Source organism: Eimeria necatrix, genomic scaffold, assembly GCF_000499385.1.
Source record: "Eimeria necatrix Houghton genomic scaffold, Enh_scaff395, whole genome shotgun sequence".
Taxonomy (NCBI): domain Eukaryota; phylum Apicomplexa; class Conoidasida; order Eucoccidiorida; family Eimeriidae; genus Eimeria; species Eimeria necatrix.
In genome coordinates, this window is record NW_013654295.1 from 1 (window position 1) to 10,000 (window position 10,000).

The 10,000-nt window shown below is 55.0% G+C and overlaps 2 protein-coding genes across 2 annotated transcripts in view; one reads left to right on the forward strand and one right to left on the reverse strand.

Moving 5' to 3' along the window:
- Positions 1 to 1,944: 1,944 nt before the first annotated feature.
- Positions 1,945 to 6,641, forward strand: ENH_00050080 (actin-like family protein, putative; the record flags this gene model as incomplete). Its single annotated transcript, XM_013581292.1, has 11 exons — positions 1,945 to 2,033; positions 2,253 to 2,343; positions 2,553 to 2,762; positions 3,005 to 3,173; positions 3,388 to 3,465; positions 3,701 to 4,166; positions 4,703 to 4,791; positions 5,121 to 5,226; positions 5,953 to 6,024; positions 6,221 to 6,282; positions 6,538 to 6,641. The coding sequence occupies 11 exons, from the start codon at positions 1,945 to 1,947 to the stop codon at positions 6,639 to 6,641; spliced, it is 1,536 nt and encodes a 511-aa protein (XP_013436746.1).
- A 925-nt stretch (positions 6,642 to 7,566) lies between these two features.
- ENH_00050090 (hypothetical protein, conserved) overlaps positions 7,567 to 10,000 on the reverse strand; it is a gene marked incomplete at both ends in the record, with an annotated part of 11,146 nt that continues 8,712 nt past the window's right edge. Inside the window, one exon of the mRNA XM_013581293.1 lies at positions 7,567 to 9,293. Coding sequence (XP_013436747.1) covers positions 7,567 to 9,293 — 1,727 coding nt within the window. The remainder of the gene's footprint in view (positions 9,294 to 10,000) is intronic.

The following is a 10,000-nucleotide window of genomic DNA, read 5'->3' on the forward strand; positions in this document are numbered from 1 at the left end:
TTTGGGATTTGCCTAAACCCTAAACCCTAAACCCTAAACCCTAAACCCTAAACCCTAAACGCCAAGCAACGCCAAAACAATTCGTTGCATGCCATTCGTCTCCAACAACTTCCCCCAATACGCACCCCACAACTCGCCGACTCGTCCCTGCCGCAAACCCTAAACCCTAAACCCTAACCCTTGGAGTCACTGAAAGCCACACGGGGCACGTTGCACAGTCGAGTCTCATCCCTAGTAAACCCTAATTTCCTTTGGTGCTGCTGCTCAGGAAAATTGAAATTATCTAGGGTTTAGGGTTTAGCGTCAGCAGGCAACGAGGGTTTAGGGTTTAGGGTTTAGGGTTTAGGGTTTAGGACGCACCTTTTGCTATGCGGTTGAAGTGGTCCACGACCGACAGCAAAACTATTGGATGAACAACCACCTGCACGAGTGCAGCAATCCCCTAAACCCTAAACCCTAAACCCTAAACCCTACTTCCCAAACCCTAAACCCTAAACCCTAAACCCTAAACCCTAAACCCTGCTCACCACTTTCTTTGTGAGCATCCCCGCAACAGCGGAGTAGCTGGAGAGACAGTCTGCCGCCTCGTTGCCGGCCATCTTCGTTAACTGCAGCAGCAGCAGCAGCAGCAGCAGCAACAGCAATAGCAGCAGCAGCAACAGCAGCAGCAGCAGCACAGCAGCAGCGCATGCAACAGCACAGTGCTCTACATACACAGCGAGCCTGCGAGAGAGAGAGGGTTTAGGGTTTAGGTTTCGGATTCGGAGTTCGCATCCTAGGGTTTAGGGTTTAGGGTTTAGGGTTTAGGGTTTGGCGCAGCGCTGTTGAGCAAGCAGCAGGTCACCGGTGTCTGCTGCTGCTGCAGCAGCAGCAGCAGCAGCAGCAGCAACAGTTGCTGCTGCTCACCGGAGCCTTCTCCCGCGCAGCTTGGCAGTAGAAACTGCAGCAGCAACTGCTGGAGTAGCTGCAGCAGCAGCAGCAGGAATCCGTGGAGCTGCAGTTACTGCAGCAGCAGCAGCAGCAGCAGCAGCAGCTGTCTGTCCGCTGCTAGCGAGCTAGATGCTGCAGCAGCAAAAAGGGTTTAGGAATTTCCAGCCGAAAGAAAAAGATATTTGCTGCTGCTGCTGGGAACAGACAGCAGCAGCAGCAGCAGCATGCAGCAGCAGCAGCAGCAGCACCTGCAGCAGATGAGGGCAGAGAGCAGCAAGCTGCTGCAGAATTAACACATAGTAGAAGCTAGCCTTATTGTTATGCAGTGCAGCAGCAGCAGCAGCAGCAAAAACAGCAGCAGCAGCAGCAGCAGCAGCAGCAGCGCAGCCGACGAGGAGCCACGTAGCCTACTGGGGGCCCCAGGGATCTGCTGCTGCTGCTGCTGCTGCTGCTGCTGTTGCTGCTGCTGCTGCTGCTATTTATTTAATTTATTTAAAGAAGCATCAACACAGCAGCAAAATGAAGACAAAACATTAGCGCCGAATCTAATTGCTGCTGCAGGCCAAACCCTCTGGGGCTGCTGCTGCTGCTGCTGCTGCTGCTGCTGCTGCTGCTGCTGCTGCTGCTGCTGCTGCTGCTGCTGCTGACTGCTTCATTCGCACTAGTGCTGCAGACACTGCTGCAGCAGCCACGGCAGCAGCAGCAGCAGCGGCAGCACACACGAAGCGCTGCGGTGCAAGCGCAGCAGCTAAACCTTGTGGCTCAATCTCTAGACCCTAAACCCTAAACCCTAAACCCTAAACCCTAAACCCTAAACCCTAAACCGTAAATCCTTACTGGAACGCGATGGGAGCCAACGAGTGGTTGGCTCGTGTCCGCTCCATTGACGGCTTTGGGTCTAGAGTTTAGGGTTTAGGGTTTAGGGTTTAGGGTTTAGGTCTTACTGAGCTGCTAGATGGCTGCAGGCCTCAAACCCTAAACCCCCAAACCCTAAACCCTAAACCCTAAACCCTAATGCTGGAGGCTTCGTCTTTAAGAGGCGCCCTGAGCGGCGCAGCACCCGAAGTTGACCGTCAAACCATTGTGGTAGAAGTTGGCTGCAGGTGAGGGTTTAGGGTTTAGGGTTTAGGGTTTAGGGTTTAGGGTTTGGGGGAGGGTTGTCTCTAGGCACATACGCTGTTGCTGAGGTGCTCAGTGCTGCTACTGCTGCTATTGCTTTTGCTGCTGCTGCTGCTGCTGCTGCTGCTGCCTCCCTTGCCACTAATAAGTCTGCAACTCCGCTGCTGCTGCTGCTGCTGCTGCTGCTGCTGCTGCTGCTGCAGTGAGGTGCGCGTTGGCTTCGCTGGTTTGCTGCATGCTGCTTGTCGCTTGCCGGCCTTTGTTTCGCGGGTGCCTTGTGGCAGCAGCTGCAAGGTAAACCCTAAACCCTAAACCCTAAACCCTAAACCCTAAACCCTAGGTTGCGGGCCCCAGCTCTGAATGCACGGCTGTCTCTTTCAATTATTCGACTCCGCGTGGCTGCACTGCTGGGATTTAGGGTTTGGAATAACCGGTTTAGGGTTTAGGGTTTAGGGTTTAGGGTTTAGAATTTAGGGTTTAGGGTTTAGGGTTTAGGATTGCAGAGCGTGAATGTGCTGCAGACGCTTTTTGGCTGGGAGGCCTTTGACGCCAGCAGCAGCAGCAGCAGCAGCAACAGCAGCAGCAGCAGCAGCAGCAGCAGCAGCAGCAGCAGCAGCTACTGCCCTGTCTTTGCTGCTCATCCTGCGCACTGCGCCAGCAGCGGCGGCTCTTTAGATTTGCTGCTGCTGGTGCTCGATGAAGCTCTCGACAGAGTGAGGGTTTAGGGTTTAGGGTTTAGGGTTTAGGGTTTAGGGTTTAGGGTTTAGGGTGTAGGGTTTGAGGCTGAGATCTATGAGGGTTTAGCGCGCAGGATCTAGAGTTTGGGGCCTGGGGTTTAGGCTCAGACTTTTAAGGGTCTACGGCTGAGGGTTTAGGGTTTAGGGTTTAGGGTTTAGGGTTTAGGGTTTAGGTTTGAACTAAGAAGACAGAGGCGTCGGCTGCTTATGCGCTGCAGGCTCTACGAGATGCACCTCGCAGCAGCAGCAGCAGCAGCAGCAGCAGCAGCAGCAGCAGCAGCGGCTGCTGCAGCGACTGCAACCTGCTGCTGCTGCTGGCGCTGCCAGGAGAGCCTCAGCTCGTTTCGCTGCTTCTCCGTTGGGCTTTTGAACAGCGGCGATTTAAACGTGAGGTTTAGGGTTTAGGGTTTAGGGTTTAGGGTTTAGGGTTTAGGGTTTAGGGTTTAGCACCTGAGTTGACGAGTCTGCTGTTGCAGCTAGCAGTAGCTGAAATCTAGCACAAAAGCTGCACAATTAAGCAAACAGGGGTTTAGGGTTTGTGGCTGAGGGTTTAGGGTTTAGGGTTTAGGGTTTAGGGTTTAGGGTTTAGGGTTTGTTGCAGGCGTCAAACTGATGACCAGCGAGCGAATGGCAGTTTACTCCCATTTGCCTTTGTTGCCTGACCTTTGCTCTCAGCAAGGTGAGTCCGTAAACCCTAAACCCTAAACCCTAAACCCTAAACCCTAAACCCTAAACCCTCGGCGGAAAACGGCGAGCCCCGCATTGTAGTCCTTCAGCTGCGCGTGGCAGTATCAAACCAAAACCCTAATTGGAAACCCTAAACTCCACCGCCTAAACGCTCCAGCTTGATCCGTAAGTAGGGTTTAGGGTTTAGGGTTTAGGGTTTAGGGTTTAGGGTTTAGGGTTTGCTGCAGGAGCCTTGGTGGTGGACATCGGCGAGGGGGGTTTGAGGGTTTGTCCAGTCGAGGGTTTATCTCTTTCCCCAATTTCATTTTGCAGAACTTCAACTCGCAGCGGCGCGCAGCTGCTGTCGGAGTTGCTGCTGCTGCACCTCAGGAAGCAAACTGTTCCTGCTGCTGCTGCTGCTGCTGCTGCTGCTGCTGTTCCTGCTGCTGCTGCTGCTGCTGCGGTGGCGCGTGGTGGAGGGGGCGCTGCAGTGAAACAAGAGCCGAATGGCTGCGAAGCAGCAGAGGACGCCCTGCAGCAGCTGCAGCAGCAGCAGCAGCAGCAGCAGCAGCAGCAGCAGCATATAGCAGCAGCAGCAGCAGCGGCTGCTGCAGCAGCAGGACATGCTTTCGGGGCAGGGGGCGGCCGCTGGGGTCCGCAGTCTCTTGACTGGAGAGATTTGACAAGATACAAAGAGACCCAGTGCTACGTTAGGTATGAACGAGTGTTTAGGGTTTAGGGTTTAGGGTTTAGGGTTTAGGGTTTAGGGTTTAGGGTTTAACCGCTTGGCTGTAGGAGCCTCGGCGAGCACAGGGTCATTTCAGGGTTTCATGCCGAGGGTTTAGGGCTCACGTATAGACTGCAAGGCTTTTACTGAGGGTTTAGGGTTTAGGGTTTAGGGTTTAGGGCTTAGGGTTTAGGGTTTAGGGTTTGGAAGTGTGAGTGCATGTGCAGCTTAGACCCTGCTCTGGACCTGCACTTTTACCGAAACCACCGACAGCTGAAGCCTCTTTTTACCTGTAGCGAGTAAACCCTAAACCCTAAACCCTAAACCCTAAACCCTAAACCCTAACTTCCCTGTCTAGGACCTACGCCCTTACACAGCGGCCCGAGGTGGCTCGAGGATAAGGGTTTTGCGCGCAGCCTTCAGGGCTTCGGGTTCCAAGGGTTTAGGACTTGGAGCTTAGGGTTTAGGGTTTAGGGTTTAGGGTTTAGGGTTTAGGGTTTAGGGTTTAGGGTTTAGGGTTTAGGTACCACTGCGAGAATAGTGACTGCGAAGGCCTCCAGGTGGCGCTTCACGAGGGGCAGTTTGGAAGACAGCGCAGCCAAACGTGGCGCGGTACTACGCGGACGCGAACGTAAACCGCCCGAGGCAGTATTGGGATTATTTAGGGTTTAGGGTTTAGGGTTTAGGGTTTTAGGGTTTAGGGTTTAGGGTTTAGGGTTTAGGGTTTAGGGGGGTTTAGGGTTTAGGGTTTAGGGTTTAGGGTTTAGGGTTTAGGGTTTAGGGTTTAGGGTTTAGGGTTTATGCAGGGCGCGGGAAACACCCCCGCGTTGGTGAACAGTTTGTTGACTTCGCTGTGCAACATTTCGCCCTTCTTTAGGGTTTAGGGTTTAGGGTTTAGGGTTTTAGGGTTTAGGGTTTAGGGTTTAGGGTTTAGGGTTTAGACCACTGCGAGAATAGTGACTGCGAAGGCCTCCAGGTGGCGCTTCACGAGGGGCAGTTTGGAAGACAGCGCAGCCAAACGTGGCGCGGTACTACGCGGACGCGAACGTAAACCGCCCGAGGCAGTATTGGGATTAGTGGTCTGCAGCGGGTCCGTGGTGCAGCCTTGGTCGGAGACATTTTTGATTCCAGAAATATTTTTCTCTTCTCAGCTTTTGCCCGATTCAAATTTAGCTGCAATTGCCCCCAGCATGGACGTAAACCCTAAACCCTAAACCCTAAACCCTAAACCCTAAACCCTCGTTTGCAGTCCCTGCGAAATCGAAGCCTGCCTCTTGGGGGCCTTGTTGAGGCGCTGGCAGCGAGAGGCATCCCTTAGCGCCGTTTAGCGTTTAGTATCCCGAGTTCAGGGTTTAGGGTTTAGGGTTTAGGGTTTAGGGTTTAGGGTTTAGGGTTTAGGGTTTAGGGTTTGCGCGCAGCACAGCAGCATCAGCGAGTTGGTGCTGCAGTGCTTCCGAAGATCTTCTGTCTGCGAAAGAGAGGGATGGTTAAAAAGAATTTGTTTAGTTGGAGGAACTTCGCAGCTGCCTCACTTCGCCCGCAGGCAAACCCTAAACCCTAAACCCTAAACCCTAAACCCTAAACCCTAGGGGCTAAACCCTAGGCGCTGCGCGCGACGCGCTGGGCGCACCGTGGAGGGCTGGCCTAAACCCTAAACCCTAAACCCTAGCGTTATTCGCTAAGCCCTGGGCGCGAGGGCGGAGGGCTGGCTCCAAACCCTAAACCCTAAACCCTAAACCCTAAACCCTAGGGTTTGGACTGCCGCTGCTGCAGGCTGGAAATGGATTTGCTGCGCTCCTGGAGAGAATCTGCTGGCGCTTATTACAATGTCAAAGACCAAATAGAGTGCGCCAAACCCTAAACCCTAAACCCTAAACCCTAAACCCTCAACAGCCGTGGCGCCCAGCAGAGGACTCCCGTGTCCAGGCGCTCCAGGCTAGGCTCTAAAGAAGCAGTGGTTCTTGTTTTGCTGCTGCTGTTGCTGCTGCTGCTGTTGCTGCTGCTGCTGCTGCTGCTGCTGCTGCTGTTGCTGCTGCTGCAGGGTCAAGGTGCTGCCTTGTGAAGACCGCCAGCTTGCTGCCTTCCGCGGCGCCTTATTATTTGGTCAGCCAAGGGTTCGGGGTTTAGGGTTTAGGGTTTAGGGTTTAGGGTTTAGGGTTTAGGGTTTAGGGTCGTCTTTTGGAAACGGGATCAGAGGAGAACTGCTAGGCGGCTGGTGCTGGGGTGAGAGGTGGTGGGGAGCAGAGGGCCTCGGGTTTAGGGTTTAGGGTTTGGATATTAGGGTCTAGGGTTTAGGGTTTAGGGTTTGGATATTAGGGTCTAGGGTTTAGGGTTTAGGGTTTAGGGTTTGTGGTTTAGGACTGGTGGCCCGCCAAGAGCCGGAGGCCTGGCTGAGCCGCAGCCAGTTTGAGAGGACAGAGGGACTCGAAAAGATTGCCCGACAGATGGCCCTTTACAGCTAGCTAGCTAGCTAGCTAGCTAGCTGGCTAGCTAGCTAGCTAGCTAGCTAGCTAGCCAGATAGATACATAGATAGCCAGCTAGCTAGCCAGCTGGCTAGCTAGCTAGCTGGCCGTCTGTCTAGCTGGCTAGCTGTTTACCTGGGTGGCTAGCTAGCTGGCTAGCTAGCTCTTCAGCTGGGTGGCTAGCTAGCTAGCTAGCTAGCTAGCTGACTAGCTGACTAGGTGGCTAGCAGTCTAGTTAGCCGACTAGCTCGCTATCTGGCTGGCTAGCTAGCTACATGGTTAGCTAGCTATTTAGCTGGCCAGCTAGCTGGCCGGCTAAGTGGCTAGCTACTGGGCAATTTGGCTTTTTGGCAGTTTAGCTGTCGAGTTGGCTAGCTAGCTAGCTGGCTAGCTGGCTGGCTAGCCAGCTAGCTAGCCACTAACTAGGCAGCTAGCTAGCTAGCTGGCGTGCTGCCTACCTGCCTAGCTGGCTAGCTCGCTAGCTAGCTAGCTGGCTCGCTAGCTAGCTAGCTAGCCGGCCGGATCGTTAGCTGGCTAGCTAGCTAGTTAGCTAGCTGGCTAGCTAGCTTCTCATTGGCAGCTAGCTGCTCACAGCTAGCTAGCTGGCTAGCTAGCTAGCTACTGAGCAGCAGGTCATGCTTGCAGCCCTCTGTGCTGCAAAACGGGCCGAATTAATGTTTGCTGCTGCTGCAGCTGCTGCAGCAGGCAGTTCTGCTGCTACAGCAGCAGGAGCAGCAGCAGCAGCTGCAGCAGCTGCTGCTGCGTTCATTTGCAAAAACTCGGTAATGCCACGCAAGTATTTGCTGCTGCTGAGAAGCTCTGCTGCAGCGGCAGCAGCAGAAGCAGCAGCAGCAACAAGCAGCCACCTGCTTAAGCTGTGGACGGGGAACTAGGGTTTAGGGTTTAGGGTTTAGGGTTTAGGGTTTAGCGTTTTGGGATGGCTGTTCTGAGCTGGGCCCGCCGCAGCAGCAGCAAAGCGTTGTGTCCGTCTGCTGCTAGCAGCAGCAGCTGCCTTTGTTTAAGTGCTGCTGCTGTTGGTGCTGCTTGTTTGCTGCTTCTAGCCCTCCCTTTGCTGCTGCGCTGCAGCAGCAGCAGCAGCTGCAGCGCGTGCTGCAGCCGCAGTCTGCTGCAGCAGTTCATGGGGAATAAATTGCTCCAGATCATTTTGCTGCTGCTGCAGGGGAGGTGTACGTACACCTCAGCAATCTGCCTGAAGAAACGCTCTTCAAAGGGCAGGTTGCTGCTGCGCCTCTGCTGCTGCTGCTGCTGCTGCTGCTGCTGCTGCTGCTGGGTCTGTTCGAGGCGCTGCTGCAGCAGCAGCTCGTCGTGGCCCTCCACGCGTTGGTAGAAGGCAGCAGCAGCAGCAGCAGCAGCAGCAGCAGCAGCAGGCGGGTCCAGCACTCGGGCCCAGATTGCCTCTTTGCACTGCAGCACAGGAGCAGCAGCATGGCAGCGAGAAAGTCCAGCAGCAACTCTGCTGCTGTTGCAGTCTGCTGCTGCTTCTGCTGCTAGCAGCTGCGCCTTGGCAAGGCCCCACAGCCTGTGTTGCTGCGCTGTTGCTGCTGCTGTTGCTGCTGCTGCTGTTCTTGCTGCTGCGGGGGTTGCTGCTGTTGGCGTGGCTCCTTCGCAGTTGGAGGCTGCGGGGCTTGCTGCAGCAGCAGCAGCGGCTGCTGCTGCTGCTGCTGCTGCTGCTGCTGCCCGAGCATTTGCTGCTGCAGTAAGGACGCGTTCAGGAGCAGCGCAGAGCCTCTCTAAAATAAGCCATCGTTGCTGCTGCAGCAGCAGCGGGAACTGCAGCAGCAGCAGCAGCACGCAGCGGCAGCAGCAGCAGCAACTGAGAGCCCCTCTCCACAGAGCCCTGCGGCTGATAGAATAAGCACTATGGCGAAGCGGCGCTGCTGCTGCATCTGCTGCTGCTGCTGCTGCTGCAGCAGAAGAAGCAGCAGGTGCAGGTGTAGCAGCAGCAGAAGCAGCAGCAGGCGTGGGAGAAGCAGCAGCAGAAGCAGCAGCAACAGCAGCAGGCGAGGCAGCAGCAGTTGCTGCTGCTCGTGCACTGCAGCACGCAAAGTGCAGCAGCTGCGCAACATAAGGACAAAGCGCAGCACCGCAGTAGCTTGCTGCTGCTGCCTTATTTCCTGCTGCTGCTGCTGCTGCTGCTGCTGCAGTGCAGCAAGGCAACGCTTGCTGCAACTGCAGCAGACACGGCCAGCGGCCCCTTCTGCTGCTGCAGCTGCAGGCTGTTGCGTCTGCTGCAGCAGCAGGTGCTGCAGCAGCGCTGCTTCGGCTTAGAGAGCCTTGTTGCTGCTGCAGCAGCGGCTGCAGCAGCAGCAGGTGCAGCAGCAGCAAGATCTGGTCTCCAGACACCGCAAGAGTAACAGCAGCATGCAGCCACGAAACTTGAAGCGAAGCTCTTGCTGCTGCTTTGCTGCTGCTTCTGCTGCTGGAACGCCTCTGCTGCTGCTGCTGCTGCTGTTGCTGCTGCTGCGGTGTCAGGGGAGAGCTCTGCTGCTGCTGGGGCGGTCGCGGCAGCAGCAGCTGTACCGATTGCTGCTGCTGCTGCTGCTGCTGCTGCTGCTGCTGCTGCTGGGGGGCAGCAGAACACTCAAGAGATACCTCCAGCACTTTTGCAGCAGCCGTGCGAAATACCTCAGCTGCAAAGGCGCCACTCAAACTTCAAACCCTAAACCCTAAACCCTAAACCCTAAACCCTAAACCCTAAAAGCTAAACCCTAACGAAGCTTCAACCAGAAGCCGGGAGAGGCGTAGTTCACGAAAGTCGGGCCTCTGCTAGTGAGTGTAGAGCGTAGAAGGCTTAGTGTGTAGGGTCTAGGGTTTAGGGTTTAGGGTTTAGGGTTTAGGGTTTAGGGTTTAGGGTCTAGGGTTTAGGGTTTAGGGTTCGTGGCAAGAGGTGGAAGATGAGTTTAACTACAGAGCGAAGGCCAAACCACAAAACCCAAGGGTCTTCTTCTCGCTGTAGTGCATTTACCATCTGAGCTCAAACCCTAAACCCTAAACCCTAAACCCTAAACCCTAAACCCTAAACCCCAAACCCTACATTCTGAACGCTAAAGTGTGATGTGCTAATAAAGTGGAGTCGAAGTGGTTAAGGGGAAAGATAAAGGATCGGCCTTTTAGTGCTAGGGTTTAGTATTCAGGGTTTAGGGTTTAGGGTTTAGGGTTTAGGGTTTACAAGGTCGATGATGGACTCAACGGCAATTTGCCCCTGCGTGGCTTTTCTCATTGCTGCTGCCAGCAGCAGCAGCCGCTGCATGCTGCTCTGCAGCTGCTGCTGCTGCTGCAGCAAACAAACCAGGGCGTCTCTGTCCATGTAAGGCTGAAGGTACCTGCAGCAGCAGCA